The following is a 20,689-nucleotide window of genomic DNA, read 5'->3' as shown; positions in this document are numbered from 1 at the left end:
CTCACAGTACCAGGAATCCAGGTTTGATTCCAGCTTCAGGTGACTGTCTGTGTGGAGTTTGTACATTCTCCACGTGTCTGCTTGGGGTTTCCTCCAGTAGCTCCGGTTTTCTCTCACAGTCCAAAGACATGCATGTGAGGTGGATTGGCCATGCTAAATTACCCATAGTGTTCAGGGATGTACAGGTTGGGTACATTAGTCAGGGAAATGTAAAGTAATTGGGGTTGGTGAATGGGTTTGGATGGGCTACTCTTCAGAGGGTCAGTGTGGACATTTTAGGCCCAATGGCCTGTTTCCACACCATAGGGATTTTTTGATGAGGTAAACTACAGCTAGACCTCATTTAAGAGCAGAAAAAGCCAGACTAGCGATATTTCGCAGATCTTAAAGAAACATTTTGAATCCTCGAATAACGTTACTTATGAATACTACATGCTCAACATCATAGCTTGCTGGGATAGGGAGACCTTTGATCAGTATATGATAGCATTGCATGTCTAGATAAATTCTGAGAGTTTGGACAACTTAAAATTTATTTCATTTAAAATCAGGAATAAGAGCTCCTGCTAAGAGAGCATGTCAGCTTCGAGAGCAGAAAAATTTTCTTAAGGAAATTTTCAAAAGAGAAAACTCTATAATTGTTAATCATTAGCCCGAGAGTACGAAGGTGGGAACAATGAAGTTTTGCTGTAGACTGAGAGACAGTTTAAGCTTAACAAGAACAAATTAATGGTACAATAGAAAGAATTATCTGCAGAAAGTCTAAGAGATCAAAGCAAGAATACAAGATGTAAGTATCGTAGAGGACAATGGACAAATGAAAAGAAGGAGGAGAAAGTGAGGTCTGCAGACGCTGGAGATCAAAGCTGAAACTTTATTGCTGGAACAGCACAGCAGGTCAGGCAGCATCTAGGGAACAGAAGATTCGACGTTTCGGGCACATGCCCTTCTTCAAACCGACCGACTCCCACAGCTACCTGGACTACACCTCCTCCCACCCCGCCCCCTGTAAAAACGCCATCCCATTCTCCCAATTCCTTCGTCTCCGCCGCATCTGCTCCCAGGAGGACCAGTTCAAAATACGCACAACACAGACGGCCTCCTTCTTCAAGGACCGCAATTTCCCCCCCGACGTGATCGACGATGCCCTCCACCGCATCTCCTCCACTTCCCGCTCCTCCGCCCTTGAGCCCCGCCCCTCCAACCGCCACCAGGACAGAACCCCACTGGTCCTCACCTACCACCCCACCAATCTCCATGTACAGCGCATCATCCGCCGTCACTTCCGCCACCTCCAAACGGACCCCACCACCAAGGATATATTTCCCTCCCCTCCTCTATCAGCTTTCCGTAGAGACCACTCCCTCCGCGACTCCCTTGTCAGATCCATACCCCCCACCAACCCAACCTCCACTCCCGGCACCTTCCCTTGCAACCGCAGGAGGTGCAACACTTGCGCCCACACCTCCCCCCTCACTTCTCTCCAAGGCCCCAAAGGAAACTTCCATATCCGCCACAGATTCACCTGCACCTCCACCCACATTATCTACTGCATCCGCTGCAGCCGGTGTGGCCTCCTCTATATTGGGGAGACAGGCCGCCTACTTGCGGAGCGATTCAGAGAGCACCTCTGGGCCACCCGGACGAACCAACCCAATCACCCTGTAGCACAGCATTTCAACTCCCCCTCCCACTCCACCGAGGATATGCAGGTCATTGGACTCATCCACCGCCAAACCACAACAACGCGACGGTCGGAGGAGGAGCGTCTTATCTTCCGACTGGGAACCCTCCAACCACAGGGGATGAACTTGGACTTCACCAGTTTCCTCATCCCCCCTCCCCCCACCTTGTCTCAGCCGAATCCCTCCAGCCCGGCACCGCCTTCCTGACCTGCAGTCTTCTTCTTGACCTCTCCGCCTCCACCCTACTCCGACCTATCACCCTCACCTTGACCTCTTTCCACCTATCACATTTCCAACGCCCCTCCTCCCTACCTTTTATCTTCTCCTGCTGAACACTCTCTGCTCATTCCTGAAGAAGGGCATGTGCCCGAAACGTCGAATCTTCTGTTCCCTAGATGCTGCCTGACCTGCTGTGCTGTTCCAGCAATAAAGTTTCAACAAATGAAAAGAAAGCATGTTCACCGAGAGAAGACAATGCTGCAATTGTGATAGTCACTTTGTTTGCATTTGCTTAGCTAGATTGAAGAAATGCAACTCTAAAGATGGCTACTGGAGAGATTTCAAATGCTGATCTTGATAAATCACTACATAATCCAAAAGGTTCACAGAATCAGTTCTGAATAAATAGTTTGAGACTGTTGGAATATGTTGAAGGGGCTTGTCAAGTGAATGTGAAGCATCAACTGTCATTTTTTATTACTGTATAAATACTGCTGGGACTTAGACCAGCTCACATCAGTAACCAATAGTGTCATAATGGAATTACTGAAAGTACACTTTAGTTGTTACAGCATTTGAGACGTTGTCTTGAGCAACAATGAGAGACAGCTCGCAAGGAGTGAATTCAGTGACTTCGGAAAGGATTGAGAAATTATACATCATAAATCCGTTTACACTGTTCCCAGTCAAATGGAAAGACTATAGTGTCAGTAAAACTGTCAAAAGAATCATTAAAAAATCAAGCAAATCCAGCACGGATGTATATGAGGTAATCCTTGAACAAAGAACCACATCTGCTGAGGGCATGGAATGTAGTTGAGTCCAATGTCACACAACACTTTTGCTACTATTCCAAAATATTAAGGAATGTCTGCAGCCAGTAGTAGTAATAGAATGAGTGACTAAGTCAAAGTAAAATGACAAACAAATGTCACTTTGATACATCTACTAAGAGGGAGACTCCAACTTTTAGCTGTAACAGAGACAGAGAGACAGCTTCCATGGCCAACTTGAAAACCCCAACAACTGCTGAAGGCTAAACTAAAACCCTGGTTCTATGGGAGGCTGACTCTACTCGTTCATGCTGCTTTTATTGTTCCAACTTTTTTTTAAGGAAGCCCCAAGGCATCACAAGCTGTTTGCTTTATTGATTTGGAATAGTCTGCTTAGCATCTCTTTCTCAAACTTTCCTCACAAAAAACACTAGGACAAGATATACTTCTTAAAGCCATAATATCGCCACACCATTGTAAAGCTACCAACTCATTGTCAAAGCTGAGGATTGGCAAACTAATCACAGTGCAAACATTAAACACTCACAACATGTGTCAGCCCATCTGGCAACTTTGGACATGTGTAGAGCAGTTATCGCCTCCTCTTCTGTGGTGAACATGAATGAGCAGCTATCACCACTGTGGATATATGCATACAACTGCTCCTTCATTGCAGACAGCTCGTGAGGAGGGTGTGTGGTCATCAGCTGCATAGTGTGCAGATTGTCCACGAATGCACCATCCCCCAACAACAGGAACGGATAAGCAACAGCAATTTAGCATGGCAACAACAAACAGTATGGGAACAACATTCCCTGGCACTAATGGACACAGTACCATTCGAAGACCTGCACAATTTAAATATTTCATATGAAATGTGTGTGCCAAAACTGACAAATATCAGACTGACTAGATTAACTCACAGTTTTGTTCATGTTTGTTTTAAACTTTGAGTAACCTGTAATTGCAAATGATTGGGAATGCAATTTATTTAGTGTTTTTGAATGCAAATTGGAATGTGTTTGTATGAACACAGTATAGTCGTGGCATACCACAATTATGTGACTTCTGCTATAATTTGCATTCAGTTTAGTTTGAGCAGTCATTTAATGCACCACATGAAACAAATGGAAACTTTACAACAGAGAGCTAAAGAACCAATATTATGTTAATAGCATATAGTTCCCTGGTGAGATATTGAATCTAGTGACAGTCTCATCATTACATTTCTCTTGGAAGTTGGTGAAGCAAGCGACCAAAAGTCAACCTTTGCTCAATTTCAGATTTATTTATAAAGAGAACATGACCACTTAACACAAGTTACAGAAAGTGTTCCTTTATATTTGTTCAAACAGTTTAGCATTGGAGGTAATGCCATTTGTTTGATGTCCTGAGGATTTAATGAGATACTGTATAAATGCAAACTCACCCTTGTGTGTGTTTATAGAGTGTGGTTTATGTTGTAAGCTACAGTGAAAAAAGAATGAGATGTACTTCTGTGAGCAAGGTGACAAAAATTGCTACATTATTTCTTTGCTACAAAAGCAGAATAAGTGGGGGATAGTGATTATCACTGATTAGCAGTATAGAATAATAAGATCATTTGCTCAGATTACCTAGACTTTCCAAGAAGCAATGTGTGTTGCTTATTACCCAACTTTCATTCAAACACGGGAATACCATGAAACTTGACAAGCTAATAAAAGAAACATTTGAATCTTTTTGCAAATACTGCTCTTTGTATTAATGGTTTTGGTTTGTTTGGTAAATATATTTAAATTGTTCTTTTTGTGTTTCTTTTGCAGAAGTTCCTAAAACAGAAAAAATCTTTGAGGAGAGATTAATTCTGAAAGCATTCCTATTAAAATTTGTCAACTCTTATGCCCCTATTTTCTATGTGGCCTTTTTTAAAGGACGGTAAGTTTGAGCAAGTTACAATACTCCAGAAAATACTTTGAAACAGAGCTTCTTCCAGATGCTAAATGGAATGAATAGTTTCTACACTGTTGTGATACCAACTACTGGTAGCTTATGATTGTGGTAAAGTGCTTCTACCAATCCTCCTCTCGAGTTATTTTTAGTCACACGGTTTGGACATGTTATGACACAGCTGTGGGCAAGTTTGCCTTAAAGTCTGGAACTTCTGGCCCAAAGATGAGGAAACTACTACTTTCCCACAAGAAGCCTCCTTTCTGTATTGTGTTCAAGGTCCTGGCTAAATAGAAATGGTAGAGGATAGTCTAGTATTGAGCTTTATCAAGAAAACTAACTTGTTTTATACAAGATGTGGTTCATTCCATGGTAGCAATATTCATAAGTTACTTGACTAGTTAGATATAGTTTCAAAGATTGCCCAGAGCCAGTGATGACATGCTCATTTCCACCTGGACCATGTGATACAGTCTTCTCCGTGCAAAGGAGAAAGTGAGGACTGCAGATGCTGGAGATCAGAGCTGAAAATGTGTTGCTGGAAAAGCGCAGCAGGTCAGGCAGCATCCAAGGAGCAGGAGAATCGATGTTTTGGGCATGAGCCCTTCTTCAGGAATTCTCCGTGCAAAGACTGTGTGAAATCATCAGACTGGTTTGATTAACTGTTTTGGAACCATTACCTGATACGACGTCTACCCAAGAGTTTTCTCCCCTCTGGTTAATATTCCTCGATTATTATGGAGATCCATCACAACTCATAAGGTTTCTGAATTGAGTTTGAGGTATTATAAAGATGCGTAGATTGTTTTATTCTGAAAATGGTCAATGAAAAGACATTGGAAGTTTTATTTAAACACATTTTATTTGAAATGCCTGATTCTATATAATTGCTGGTCTTTGTTACTCACTTCAAGGAAAATATCTGACAGAATCTATTTCTGTTATATTTGAGCAGTTTTCATTTGCTGGCTTCGAGTTTGTGTGTGGCTGTTTTGGTTGAGGAAGCCTGCTTAAGAACAAACTGCTTGGCACTTATTGCCTGTTCCTAAAACTTTGGCTGTGAGATCAGGGTGACCTTTGATTGTTTCTCTCGAAGGATAACTGAATTAACTTTTCAATATCATATCTCCTGAGCCAACTGCATCTGCCAAAACCCCAGAGTCAACCATGCATGACTAGTATCTTGACTACCTTTGCAAGAATACCAGATTGGCAGATTCCAGAATGCTGTACAGATTCTTCTTTTTGCCCTTTAAGAATAGCTGCCATTGGCCAAAAGGTTTTTTTAAAAGTGGATCTTTACAGACATAAATCAATACCAGCCTCCTGACTTTAAGTACGATTGTGTTGGTTGTTTCGATAGTTAAGCACTTCTTCATTTCATATTACAAAATATGAATTTACCAAACTGCATCTTAAATGGAATTTATTTGATATAAGTTGATATTTTTGTATCAAATAAAGGTTTATGGATCATTTCATTCTAGGTCTAACACAAAACGAGCATACAATTAGCCATTTGGGTGTGAAATTTTCATTTTACATTTCCACGGAAAAGTGGGACTTGAGTGACAGTTTACTCCTCCCCATCTTAGTCATTTCAACATTCTTTTCCTACCACATTGCGGAAGTACTGTGGAGTGCTAGTACATAACTACTTACCCTATATTCCCCTAAATCTCTGATCTCATAAATTAAAGCAGTCTAGAGTTTCACAATTTTTCCAGAAAATGCTATCTTCAGATTAGGAAGATTGGTAGGTCTTTGGCATAAGGTGTATAGTTTCTGATCATTTGTAAATCAGTTCTCTTTTTCTTGTAGTGGATCTTTTTCTTGCAGTGCTTCTCACTGTGGATTCCTCCTCGACCCAGTAGTTAGTCTATTTCCTTTTCTGGACGATTCTCAATCACCCAAGTTTACTCTGCAGAGGAACTCATCCAACTGGAAATGAGGCAATTGCCCCATAATCTCATCTGGGGTCCTGAATATACATCATGGAGACATTTCATCCTCACAATATACTGGTCTTTCAGATCAGGCCATCACTTTTCTGCAGTACCTTGGATTTTTAGATCAGGCAATATCATCATTTTGACGGTGTCCTGATTCTCTGGTCATTGATCTAGCTCTCCTCAAGTTGTATAGAGATCCTCTCCATTTTGTGCAAGCAAATCTTCACTCAATCTACTGATTTATTAGTGTTGAACTATGACTTTAATTTGTTGATTGGGTTGGACATCTTCATTTGCCCTCCGTGATTATTTTACTTGTGAGCTAAACATCTTCATATCCTCAGCAGTATTACTGGAGATTTGCTGCTTATTAGAACTACATTTTTGTCACTGATAATTATTCTTGTTTGAATGACAACGGGTTAAAATGTTGTTCTTGAATTTGTGCCAGCCTATCATCTTCCATTGAAGTCTGAACAACTTCCATTTATGATTCTTAGTTTAGCTCAGGTGGGTTGTACAGTTCATCTTATTCTCATATTTGTTCCTTTAAGCAAACATTGCTCATTTCTGACATCTGACGATTCTTCATTAATGACAAGAATCATAAACATTTCCTCAACTCCTGTAGAGTATGCAGCTTTCATCTGCTGACAATATGAATCAATTTTCTTTGCATATCCAGGTATTCTCTTTAGATTCTTTCATAATGTTTAGTTTCTCCATGAGTGTAGGAAGCTCAATCAACCAGTTGCACCTTAACCAATTATTCAGCAACAATTTGTTTCTGAACTATTTTGTCTCTTGGAATAGTTGAATGTTTCAGCTACCACAAGCATGTTGAAATCATATATGTAGACTCAAAAGTAAAAAGTGCTGATCGTGAATTACTTAAATATTTTCAATTCCCTTATGCTCTTTGTTTTCCAAAGTTTCTTCTGGTATAGCTTTACTCTTAAGAGATATTCCACCTGTACTATTTAATTGCATCACTGTAGGCCACAACTTTTGTTTCTTAAGCCATGGTATTTAATCTGATAGATCATTACATTTGCACTGTGTTGAACTTTAATTGAGCAGGGTAATCTTTAACTTTCAAAAGTTTTGTAAAATGTGAATCAGTTGGATTACCAATTTTGCATTGGAGTGCCTTAAGTATCTTTTCTATTGGAGGTATATGGTCTAATGCAGATATCCTTTGTTAAGGATACAGTTCTACGATATTAACTTCTCTCTAAGAGTACACATTTAGGTTTTATTGCTGTGACACTGTGCCCTATGTGTGCACATTTTCTGTATGTGATCTATAATTTTATAGATTATAGCATTCCAGCTTATGTCTGTGAGACTTCCTGTTCCATTACACTGACACTTTGCATGTGCTCTGCTCTTTGTGCTGGCTTATCATATGGGTCTGTCAGGTTTGTAGAGTATATACCTGAGAAAGTGTTTCTAAAGTTTAGTAAGCTTGTATTTCTCCTTAAGAATTTTTCCAACTCTTCTTGATTTCTACTGGCAGAATATTTTGAATAGTTTTTTTTCTAAAGTCAAATCTTCTTTGGAATGCAACAAATTCTGACAATCTGACTCAGATTCATCAATTATTTCAATGACAATTCTGTATCTTATGGAATCTGATTTCAAAGGTACTTAATCATATTTTTTGACTAATATATACAGATTATCAATGAAAGTATTACCAACTCCACAGGATGCTAACTCTGATGAATCTTAAATCATCTAGACTTGAAATGTTAGTATGCTTTTTCTTCATGGATGCTGCCTGACCCACTGTAATCTTCATCATTTTTTGTTTTCAGTCATTCAAGAATTTTATTTGCTGTAAGATTGAAATAAGTATCGACAGTTAGAATTTCTTCAAAGGTATCTGTGCTCTCTTTGGCAATTTATCATGTCATTTCCTTTAGTAGCTATTGAATACAATACAGTATTCACTTCTCAGTTTGAGATTTAGTATTTATTTTTGAAGCAATTCTACAGTTCAATGTTATTTTGATGCAAGATGTCAAATTCTCTATTCTATTTGTCCTGTCTATGAGAATAAATCTTGATGGCACGATTATTTTTCTTGCCATTTTTTTAATTTTAAAATATTTATGCTTATTCCTTTAAAGCTGGTTAAAATTTGTAGTAGCAAAATACTATTCTGTGTAATTTACTTCAAAGTTTTAATTATTTTGCAATATATAAATGCTGCAAACTTCAAAGCTTCCAACCTTACATTAAAGAAATGCTATAATTTTCTAGTCTTTAATTCTCTTCAGATTTTAAAATCCTGTTATAGCAATTATGCGCTATTCTCTTTATAAGATTTTAGGCTCTGAATTATGGCAATTCTTTCACTCAAGCTTCAGTTCTGTAATTTGATAATACTTTGTTATCTTACTTCAACATCTGCAACATCTTTTTAATAGCAATAGTGTATTGCTGCAATATTTACTGAAATGATTCTACCCTTTCCCAATCCAAAAGTTGATTTCTCAGATTTTTTAGTTTTCTTCCATCTTCTATTGAAGGTTTTCCCACTGCTTTGCAGACAAAATAGACACTTCCTTGCCTTTCATGGCCTAATACACAATGCATGTACCCTAGGAAAGATTTTTAGTGGATTTCCATGGTGATAGTCTAAATAAATCTTCACGCCAAAATAATTGTTTAAATAATAAATGTTCCAATACTATCATAATCTTTAAATTCTTCCATCTATCTTCTTCAATGAGATTATGTTTTAGGAATCCTTTAGTCCTTTAATCACCTTGAATGTACTCTGTGATCTTTCCATTACTGCAGCCTCAATTTAAATTAATGTTCTGGCCTTTGCTGTAGCCATGTCTCATGAAGCTTGCTCACATCGGCAGTGACACACATTTTGAAGGATAAGTGTTCCTTTTTCCCCTCCTATCATTCCCAGCCTGGTCCTTTGCAGAATATTTTATTTTTACGTTAAGTAAACATATTTATAACTTGAGTCATGGTTCTCTGAACTGCTCCCACAGATCTTTCTTCTTGAAGAGTTTATCAAGTTTTTACTCTCCTCCTATCCCACATTGATTTTCCTGTATCTCTTAACAACTCTGAGGTGAAGATTTTCTGCCGTAATACCGTTTTTGTCCTGCTGCTGCTTTCAGAAGCGCTGTTGATTGCTTGTCTGTTTACGTGATTTCAGATGCTGACGGACTGAATCTTCTTAAAATGGCAATGACCTTACATTGGTAAAAACATTTTCCTTCTGAAGCATTTTTCTCCTGGATCAAATCAACTTTTATTCCTTTCCTCCCCTTTGATCAATGTTCAAAGTTTTAATTATTTTGCAATACATAAATGCTGTCACCATATTCTATGTTATTTTTAGGTGGAGTACTACCACAAATGTTCCTTTCTAAACTGAGTCCAAGGGCCTTTCTCATTAGCAATAGCATAGGATGATCTATTATTGAGTCTGAATGAGACGGGACACCTATCTGAAAATGCAAAACCTAGTTTGTTGCATGACTGCAGTCAATACAAGTTATATTGGCTAATTAGCCATAATGACAACAACTATCAAAAGCTAGAGCTGAGGTGGCTCTATTTATGAGGACCTCATCTTAGACTGATGTAGCTCCACCCTAACACTGTAACATCATCCAATTGGGTGGGACTTAATGGAGTTTTGACGTTAACACTTTCAGGACCATTACCATATTCTGTAGCTTCCTGATCAGTCAGAAAAATCTTTGTGGGGATTCAATGAAAGCCCCATCTATAATGTGTTTCCCAGGTTTGCATCAAATCTCAAGTATACTGTTTTTCCTGGAGCGTAGGAGGCTGAGGGGTGACCTTACAGAGGTTTAGAAAATCATGAAGGGCATGGATTGGATAAATAGACGAGGTCTTTTCCCTGGGTGGGGAAGTTTAGAACCAGAGGGCATAAGTTTAGGATGCGAGGGGAAAAATTTAAAAGAGACCTAAGAGGCAACTTTTTCACACAGAGGATGGTACGGGTATGGAAAGCACTACCAGAGGAAATGGTAGAGACTAATAAAATTACAACATTTAAAAGGCATCTGGATGGGTATATAAATAGGAAGGGTTTAGAAGTATATGGGCGAAGTGCTGGCAAATGGAACTAGATTAGATTAGGATACCTGGTTGGCATGGACGGGTTAGATGGAAGGGTCTGTTTCTGTGCTGGATATCTCTATGACTCAATGAAGTCCTAACTAATCCAGATAATTAGTGATATAGCATGTTACAAGAATGGAAAACTGTTAAAGTATCTTTAAATCTCAGAACACAGCATACTGATTGCGACAGCAGGGAGACTGAATGGACTTCCTGTAGTATAGGGGAGATGTGTTGATTTCAGCTATGCTCGGCATTTCAGAAGGAGCCAGGATTTGAACTCTTGGCTAGAAATATTGTGCTCAGTACTAACAGAACTAAAGAAAAGTTGGAGTGGCAATCTGAAGTTGTTGTTGATCCTTGGAATATTTGAGTTATCGAATTGTCACAGTTGGTCTGATTTCAAAATGGAAACATATCAATAGACCAAGGAGGAGTACGTTTGCATCTGCCCATGCTCCAATTGATGAGTTCAATGCAATTACCATTCTACCCTTGTATGTTATCTTGAAGTAAATAAATAATTGACCAGGTCCAGAGTTATGTTGCATCTTATAATTCATGGTCCATTTTCTTGGCAGGTTTGTTGGCCGACCTGGAAGATACGTTTACATCTTTCATGACTATCGGATGGAGGAGGTAGGGAGAACAATCGCGATTAAATGTATGAGGTTAATACAGTCGAGAGGAATTTTGTTCTCCTTAACGCTTTTCATGTTTAATGATTTAAATATTGTGAGCCACACTTTGCTGTAAGGTAATTTTCACTTCCTCTTCATTTCCAACCAGTGTGCCCCTGGAGGTTGCCTGATGGAGCTCTGCATCCAGTTGAGCATTATCATGCTCGGGAAACAGCTCATCCAAAACAACCTCTTTGAAATTGGAATTCCGTAAGTTCTGTGACAGGTTCATAACTCTCCAACTAAAGAAATCTGCCAGAATGTGTTTCACTAACATCCTGTAATGAGACACTACCTCATGCATCTTCCAGATGTTTTGAATCAACCTGTTCAGATATGTTAGGACACACATCTGGAGCAGGTGGGACTAGAACTCTTGGCCCAGAAGTAAGGATATTACCACTGCACCATGAAAGTATCTTCATTCATCATTCAGAAACCAAGCATCTTAAAGCAGTTTAGGATTCATCTTTGTGAGAGTATCTAGTGACCAATTGAATTGAATAGTGTTTTCCTTTATCTTTAGTACCTTCTGCATTAGATAACATTTTTTCATTCATTCATGAATACCCAGAGGGCAGTTAAAAGTTAAGCACATTACTGTAGACCTGGACCAGGTAAGGATGGCAGTTTCCTTCTCTAAAGGGCATTAGTCAACCAGATGGGCTTTCTTGACAATCAACCACAACCTTATTGGTTGAAAAGGTTTGCCATTGCTTGCCTTATTCACATATCCCACAGAACCCATGTACAAAGCAACCTCGGTTATCCAAAACTCTAAGTAGAATTTTGGATTATCCGAACAAGATCTTAAGGTCCTGATGCTTGGGTCAATTGTGACAGTGACAAAGCCTGGGACCTGAGGGTGTAAAAATCTCCTGTTCCATCTTGTATCACTTGAAGTATGATACTCTGTTTGAAACAAGATCCTCTGTTGTAACATAATAGCTACATATTAAACAGAAGCTTAAATCAGAGAACTCACCGAGTGAGAGAAGCCAGATCCACAGTGCTCCTGTAGCAAGGGGAATGCATGACACCACCGTCCACCCAAGGAACTGCAACCTGGTCTCACACCCTCTCCCCATGGCCATCAGATCAGTTATCCGAACATTCGATTATCTGAACAAAATACTTCCCGCCTGTGTTGTTCAGATAATCGAGGTTGCCCTGTAGAGGGTACCGGACTGAGACTCTGGGTAAGTGGAAATCTCTGTTGCAAAAATTTTGTACACAACGTGAATGACAAATGCCATTCCTTGCCACTGAGGGCAAATTCCAGCCCTTTAATAAGAAGCCGTTTAATGAGGGGTGACAAGAAGATTAAAGAACCTTAGCAACCACCTAACCTTAACAAATGAGGAATAGTTTGCATAATTACAGCGATCCTCAGAAATGAAATTTGCAGATGTTGTTTGTTTTGTTCTGTAATGGTCTGCACTACAAACTGAAAAAGATTCTCATTATGGAGTGTCCCTTACTCCGTTTACATTCAAAATTATTTTGCTCATTGAAAGAAAGTCTCTGCTTCCTTAAGGTGACCCTTCTGGCATGTCAGGTGTTGTTTATTTTGAACATGATCTTGTTAATCAGCAGGTTCCTAGATCATGTCCTCTTTATGATATTATTAAATTGGGCTAACTTTACAGGAGAATGAAAAAATTGTTCAGGAAATTGAAGGATGAAAGGGTTGATCCCAAAGAATCAAATAATTCTGGTTCTACTCGACATCCACAACAGTGGGATTTAGACTATAATTTGGAACCTTTTACTGGCCTGACTCCTGAATACATGGAAATGAGTAAGTTGATACAAACATCTGCTTGTTTAATTTTTCATAGATAGCTTTGAATAAGATATATTAAGTCTGTTAAGAAGTGATAAGAATGCTTATCCTATAAGAAGAGTAGCATGCTGAAACAAATTGTCCTTGGGATACAAATGCCACTGGGAGGGGCAACAATTATTGCCTATTCTGAATTCCCATGAGAAGGTGGTGGTGAGCTGCCTTATGACTACCGCTGCAGACCATGTGGTGTAGGTCTGGGCACTCATAATGTTTGGCAGAGAGTTCCAGCAATTGAATCCAAAGACAAGGAAGGAATAGGAGAAAGTGAGCCCTGCAGATGCTGGAGATCAGAGCTGAAAATGTGTTGCTGGAAAAGCTGGTCAGGCAGCATCCAAGGAGCAGGAGAATCGACGTTTCGGGCATGAGCCCTTCTTCAGGAATGAGGAAAGTGTGCCAAGCAGGCTAAGATAAAAGGTAGGGAGGAGGGACTTGGGGGAGGAGCGTTGGGAATGCGATAGGTGGAATGAGGTTAAGGTGAGGGTGATAGGCCGGAGTGGGGGTGGGGGTGGAGAGGTCAGGAAGAAGATTGCAGGTTAGGAAGGTGGTGCTGAGTTCGAGGGTTGGGACTGAGACAAGGTGGGGGGAGGGGAAATGAGGAAACTGGAGAAATCTGAGTTCATCCCTTGTGGTTGGAGGGTTCCTAGGCGGAAGATGAGGTGCTCTTTCTCCAGCCATCGTGTTGCTATGGTCTGGCGATGGAGGAATCCAAGGACCTGCATGTCCTTGGTGGAGTGGGAGGGGGAGTTGAAGTGTTGAGCCACGGGGTGATTGGGTTGGTTGAATAGTAATGTAGTTCTAAGTCAAAATATTGGGTCACTTGTAAAGGAATTTGTGGTGTCTGCACGTGTCTGCTGCCCTAGCCCAACTAGCTGTTAGAAAGAGAAAGAGAAATTTCTGGTAAAACTCAGCAGGTCTGACCGCATCTGTGGCGAGAAATCAGAGTTAACATTTCGGGTCCTGTGACTCTGATTTCTCACCACAGATGCTGCCAGACCTGCTGGACTTTTCCAGAAATTTCTGTTTCTGATTTCCAGCATCTGTACTGTTTTGTTTATGTGGTAGAAATGCCAACTTAGAAGATGCTATTGAAGAAATGTTGGTGAGATACCACAATGCATCATGTGGATAATATAGACTGCTGTGACCTGGCACTGGTATTGGAGCGATTGAGTATTTAAAGTATTAACTGTCTTGATGTTCTTACAAGAAGATCGAGACTTGTGATAAAGAAAAGGGGCCAAAACCATTTAAATAAATTTAAGGGGAAAAAACACAGCTTTTTGAAAGGCTTTTTCAAGGCACAAAATAGTCATTTTGACTTTGCAGGAATATAAAATGATCATAGCAAATAGATAGACAGATTTATGTTCCTCCCCACTTTAATTTTGATTGTCTTGAATGGAAATAAAAATTGTAGGAAGTGTAAAATAGACTGCTGACTCAATGTCATTTATTATGAACTAACACAGAATATCAAAAATACTGCCAACGAAACCACAGGACACAAATTAGTAAACTTGAAAAACAATTACATTGGGATAGCAAATAGATCATGTTTCATTTTCTTGAACATCACCATAACAAAGGGTTAAAATGATAAGGAAATTATTTGTTTTCCAATTTATCTGCCTGCACATTATTTCAAGGCAAGCTGTGAATTTAGGGCCAAATTCTAATGACAGACTTAGGAATCACAAGTCAAGCCATTTCACACCATTGCATCCCTGGACTCTGAATGAACACACATATACAAGCATCATGTTAATGCACACACATGCGCGTGCACACACACAAATATATGTACACATAACGTATGCACCCATACACACATCCACAAACACACACAAATGTACATATACACAAATACACATAGTACATACATACATGCACACATGCATACATATGCACACACATGTACGTGCATGTAGGCATGAATACACATTATTTCCCCCAAGGGTGTTGATAGGTTGATTATGGTCACAATAATTGTCCACTGAAGCAACTCTGACATAGGAACAGAGGCTGGCAGGTTAGAAGGACTAATTCTATTTACTGCAACTCCAGTCCTGCAAACCCCTCGCCCTCACTTCCTACTCTTCATACACACTGTCCAGACCTACTCCATTTCGCTACATCCCATGCATTCATGACCCCCTCCATACTTATGTTTCCCATTCCCTCTCCATCACCACCACGCATCATGTGTAATCAGTCCCAATGATCACACTCATGAATCCTAGCATAACCTGAAATAAACACTCATCAATTCAAGTCTGACTTGAAAAATATTGCTTCTCAAGTGTTCAGAAAATTGCTAATGAAGCATATAGGCATTCAAACTCAAAAAAGAACATGCTTTTTTTCAAAAATAGTCATAAATCTATCAAAATGAGCAAACTGAAATTCAAAACAGTTTAATCTCATTAAATGTGCATATAGCAACAACCAAACAGAGCTTGAGGTTTACCTCACAGCTATATAAATAATCCATACTGAGCTCAAGTGTATTAGTAGGATTTGGAACTCAGTCAAACATTTATAATCAGATTTCACTGCACACCAGTACAAGGAAACCCTTCACAGTTCAGTACAATTGTACCTTTAAAGTTGATATAACATATGGCTCGCCAAACCTTCAGGTACTTTAAGGTTTCAAGAGATGGACTTGCAAGCCAAGCCAAATACCTTTTTTCAAATGCCATAAATAAAATTCTGCTCTTTAAATCAATTTAAAAATGAAAATATGTGATCACGATGACACATTATTATTTGATTCTAAATACTGTTGAATTCAGCATAATACTTTATGTGCGTGACAAATAATTCTAATTCATTTGTACACCTACACAATGATGATCAATTTACTGGTCACTTATCTTCTAAACACAGAGGTCTACAATCAAACAGTAACTTCATCATACTTAACTTATTATACACATCTAAATAAGACATTTAAAGTTGGCAAGACCTGTAAAACTGCTGCAACCGGGTTCTCCCAAGCTTTACAAACTAGCCGACGTGAAGTGTTTAATACAGATTTCAGCAACTCGCCCATCTTGCAGAAACTCAAGGAACTTCAAGGCAGCCACTTAAAAGGTTGAACCCAGCATCACTTTGAGTGCACGTCACATTGAGTGCATATTTCCCACTGTGGTCAAATGGTGACTGGTGAGAAATTGGGAGGAAATTTAAGTTTACAGTGTCTGCCTTCATTTTGAGCAACAAACAATAGCCTTTGGGGTCCATTGTTAATTCTTTGTAGCAGCTGGCAGGGGTATATCTTTCAGTGTATATTCACTTTAAGTCTGTAGAAATATTGCTACATATCAGTATTTACATGATAGAGGTTTATTTCTGTAATTCTGTATCTGGCAGGGTGGAACAATCATATCATAACCAATTATCTATTTATGTAAATGACTCAGTGTAGCCAGTGTCTGCATTAAAAGTTGTAGCTAATAATAAAAGCAATTGAATCAGATACTGATCAAAACCATTCCAGCAGTTTCACATCACGAAAACTAATGTATATTCTTGAATGATCAACAGCAATGTATTTAGAACTTTTAAGTGTTAATACTGCATTGATCAATATGAGGCTTGGGCTGGGGCCAATCACCTAAGGGTGCTGGGGAGAGATTTTCAGAAGTTATTGAAAGTTTCATTAAATCAGTTTGTTTTTCTTGCTTTTTGAATCCCTCACGAATTGCACTGGGCTGCTGGACTGAAAGTAAGAAGTGTCTAAACCTGGTGCTTTTGGCATCGTGACTGATAAGGAAGTTTGATAAATGGGCTATTTTTCTGACCAACCTTTTCCAGATGTTCCCATCCTGTACTCCTAGAAGAAAAGCTCCCTTTGAAGGGAATGTGGCTGGAGATAGACTTAAAGTATTGTATAATTCGCTGGCTTGGAATTCTTCCAAGTGTGGCTTCCTGTTGGGAGAGTAGAATTGTAGAGGAAGCTCTTCAGATTCCATCACAGAATCTGATGGCAGGAGCAAAACATTTAAGATTGGTTTTGTGGTTTGTAATGTGGTCCAGTACCTTTTATGAAACTGTTGTATTCATCATTATTTAGTTATGACTTTTAGTACAGTCACTTGCAGATGCTGGATTACATAGAGAAAAGTGACTGTGTTCCTGTCGGCATGTTTTAATGAATGCTGCTTTCCCCAGTTGTGCAGTTTGGCTTTGTGACACTGTTTGTCGCATCCTTTCCCTTGGCTCCCTTGTTTGCTCTTCTGAACAACATCATTGAGATAAGGCTGGATGCAAAAAAATTTGTCGCTGAACTCAGAAGACCAGATGCAGTTCGGGCAAAAGACATAGGTATGTCAGCCACCTCAAAATATACATCAGTATTTCAGTCAGACTGACCCACAAGAAGTTGATTTGCATTAAGTGTCTTGTAACTTCATTGACCTGTGTCTTCTTTGTCCATTAGGAATTTGGTATAACATTCTCAGTGGGATGGGAAAATTTTCTGTGATCATCAATGTAAGTCAACCAGCTTTCTTACTTCTTCTCTAATGTACAGAATCTTTATTAAGCAAAGGGTTTAGCCATAGCTAAAGTAACACAAAAGGCAAAATTTACTTTGTATAAGTTGAATATACCCCACCACCCAGTGTCACTTTGAGCTGGGAGCCCTGATGCATTTAATAAATCAGAACTGGCCTGCCATAGGATGAATGTACCACTAGAATGGAAATCGAAGTCTGGAAGCCTTTGACCAATCAGAGGTGGCAATTCTCTATTGCTAGCAATGCAACTGGGAGTGGTGCATGATACTAATAATCGAGGCCTTCACCAGGGATCATTACTAGAAACTTTGAGGTATGTGAGTATGGACAAGGATTTCTAACAAGGAGAGGGAGAATGGATTCAGATGCAAGAACAGGGGCATGGTTTTTAGCAGTGCCTGCCGTCCAACTCTGGATCCATTGATCAAACATTGAGCGCTTGGGTTATGATCCTAACTGATGTCATTACCAGACAACTCAGATCTGAGACTGCAATCTTGCTTGATAGATCATATTCTGTTTTGTTTGTATTTAATGAGGTGGTCTGTCACAGAAACGCAAACCAAATGCTATGGATTTTAATAATAAAATAGAAGTTTATTGTGCAAAAGAAAGGAAAATAAAACTGAATGAACCAAACAATTTGTATAGGATACTATTTGAAATATATCAAAACGTAAGACAAAATGCAACATCTTCTATCCCAATACAGTCTCCTTACAGACCAGGAAAAGTTCTCTTCTCAATTAGATCTATAAGTTTAACCTAACTGTTTCTTCCAATCCCTGTACCTGAGATTATTCACCAAATTGAGCTTAGACTCGTTCAGCTTCAAAGAACTACTTCATGGTTCCGAGCAACACTTCTGGTCTGAATTTTTAAATTAAAACTTTTACATTGAGACAGTCTCTATCCTAATTGCTCTGAGCTGTCTCTTTTGTTTTCCCAGGGGATACTCTTTTACATTGAATTTCAACTATGAATAGAAGCCAAAAGCTTTTTTTCAACTACGAATAGAAGCCAAAAGCTTTTTAATCAACAGGTCCTTTTCCTAAGCAAAATAAAAAAAAGTCAATACCTGATTCTTCTAAATCAAACACGAGCTAATGATTTCTCATGTTTATTCTATCTGATCATAAAATGCTCAAATGCAATCAAAGTAACCCTCCACCAACACCCTCTATCTTCTATCTTTGAGCCAGTTCTGTATCCAAATGGCTAGTTCTCCCTGTATTCCATGAGATCTAACCTTGCTAATCAGTCTCCTATGGGAAACATTGTTGAACACCTTATTAAAGTCCATATAGATCACGTCCACTGCTCTGCTCTCATCAATTCTCTTGGTTACTTAAAAAAACTCAATCAAGTCTGTGTAACATGATTTTCCACACACAAAGCCATGTTGACTGTCCTTAATCAGTCCTTGCTTTTCCAAATGCATGTACATCCTGTCCCTCAGGATTCCCTCCAACAACTGGCCCACCACCAATGTCAGGCTCCCCGGTCTCTGGCTTTTTCTTACCACCTTTTTAAAATATTAATACCACATTAGTCAATCTCTAGTCTTCCGGCACCTCACCTGTGACTATCAATAATACGAATATCTCAGCAAAAGGCCCAGCAATCACTTCCCTAGCTTCCCACAGAAATCTAGATTACACCTAATCAGGTCCTGGGGATTTATCCACTTTTATGCATTTCAAGACACATAGATTCACTACACCTCCTTCTCTGTAATATGGACATTTTTCAAGATGTCACCACCTATTTCCCCTCATCCTATATCTTCCATGTCCTTCTCCACAGTAAACACTGATGCAAAATACTCATTTAGTACCTCGCCCATCCACTGCGGCTCCACACATAGGCTACTTTGCTGATCTTTGAGGGGCCCTATCCTCTCCCGAGTTACCCTTTTGTCCTTTGGATTCTCCTTAACCCTATTTGCCAAAGCTATCTCATGTCCCCTTTTTGTTGTCCTGATTTCCCTCTTAAGTATACTCTTACTGCCTTTATATTCTTCCAATGATTTTCTCAATCTCTCTCAGTGGTGTACCACAAGGATTGGTGCTGGGTCCATTACTTTTTATCATTTATATAAATGATTTGAATGTGAACATAGGAGGTATAGTTAATAAGTTGCAGATGATACCAAAATTGGAAGTGTAGTGGACAGCGAAGAAGGTTACCTCAGAATACAATGAGATCTCGATCAGATGGGCCAATGGGCTGAGGAGTGACAGATGGAGTTTAATTTAGATAAATGTGAGGTACTGCATTTTGGAAAAGGAAATCAGAGCAAGACATATATACTTAATGGTAAGGCCCTGAGTGTTGCTAAACAAAGAGACCTTGGATTTCAGGTTCTTAGTTTTTTGAAAGTAGTTGCAAGTAGATAGGATAGTGAAGAAGGCATTTTGTATGCTTTTGTTTATTGGTCAGAGCATTGAGTACAGGAGTTGGGAGGTCATGTTGTGGCTGTACAGGACATTGGTTAGGCCACTTTTGGAATATTGCATGCAATTCTGGTCTCCTTCCTATTGGAAGAATGTTTTGAAACTTGAAATGGTTCAGAAAAGATTTACGAGGATGTTGCCAATGTTGGAATATCTGAGCTATAGGGAGAGGTTGAATTGGCTGGGGCTGTTTTCCCTGGACCATCGGAGGCTGAGGGGTGACCTTATAGAGGTTTATAAAATCATGAGGGGCATGGAATAGAATAAATAGACAAAGTCTTTTCCCTGGGGTGGGAGAGTCCAGAACTAGAGGGCATAGGTTTAGGGTGAGAGGGGAAAGATATAAGAGGGGCCAAAGGGGCAACTTTTTCATGCAGAGGGTGGTGTGTGTATGGAATGAACTGCCAGAGGAAGTGATGGAGGCTGGTACAATAGCAACATTTAAAAGGCATCTGGATGAATTTATGAACAGGAAGGTTTTAGACGTGTATGGGCCAA

At 39.4% G+C, this 20,689-nt stretch overlaps 1 protein-coding gene across 6 annotated transcripts in view; it reads left to right on the top strand.

The window, feature by feature from the left end:
• The window catches only part of LOC122561635 (anoctamin-1-like), a 206,812-nt gene that overhangs the window by 86,472 nt on the left and 99,651 nt on the right, over nucleotides 1-20,689 (top strand). For 5 of the 6 annotated variants that reach the window (XM_087999625.1, XM_087999622.1, XM_043713573.2 and 2 more), the window contains 6 exons: nucleotides 4,483-4,594; nucleotides 11,265-11,322; nucleotides 11,473-11,573; nucleotides 13,013-13,164; nucleotides 17,389-17,541; nucleotides 17,657-17,709. In XM_087999625.1, the coding sequence (XP_087855751.1) occupies nucleotides 4,483-4,594; nucleotides 11,265-11,322; nucleotides 11,473-11,573; nucleotides 13,013-13,164; nucleotides 17,389-17,541; nucleotides 17,657-17,709 (629 nt within the window). The remainder of the gene's footprint in view (nucleotides 1-4,482; nucleotides 4,595-11,264; nucleotides 11,323-11,472; nucleotides 11,574-13,012; nucleotides 13,165-17,388; nucleotides 17,542-17,656; nucleotides 17,710-20,689) is intronic. The other variant, XM_087999624.1, reaches the window with a different exon arrangement.

This window comes from Chiloscyllium plagiosum, unplaced genomic scaffold (assembly GCF_037043375.1).
Source record: "Chiloscyllium plagiosum isolate Xiang-an unplaced genomic scaffold, Cpla_swu_hap1 HiC_scaffold_23, whole genome shotgun sequence".
NCBI classification, from domain to species: domain Eukaryota; kingdom Metazoa; phylum Chordata; class Chondrichthyes; order Orectolobiformes; family Hemiscylliidae; genus Chiloscyllium; species Chiloscyllium plagiosum.
The sequence above is the reverse complement of the archived record's forward strand: the minus strand, read 5'-3'. Positions and strand labels throughout refer to the sequence as shown.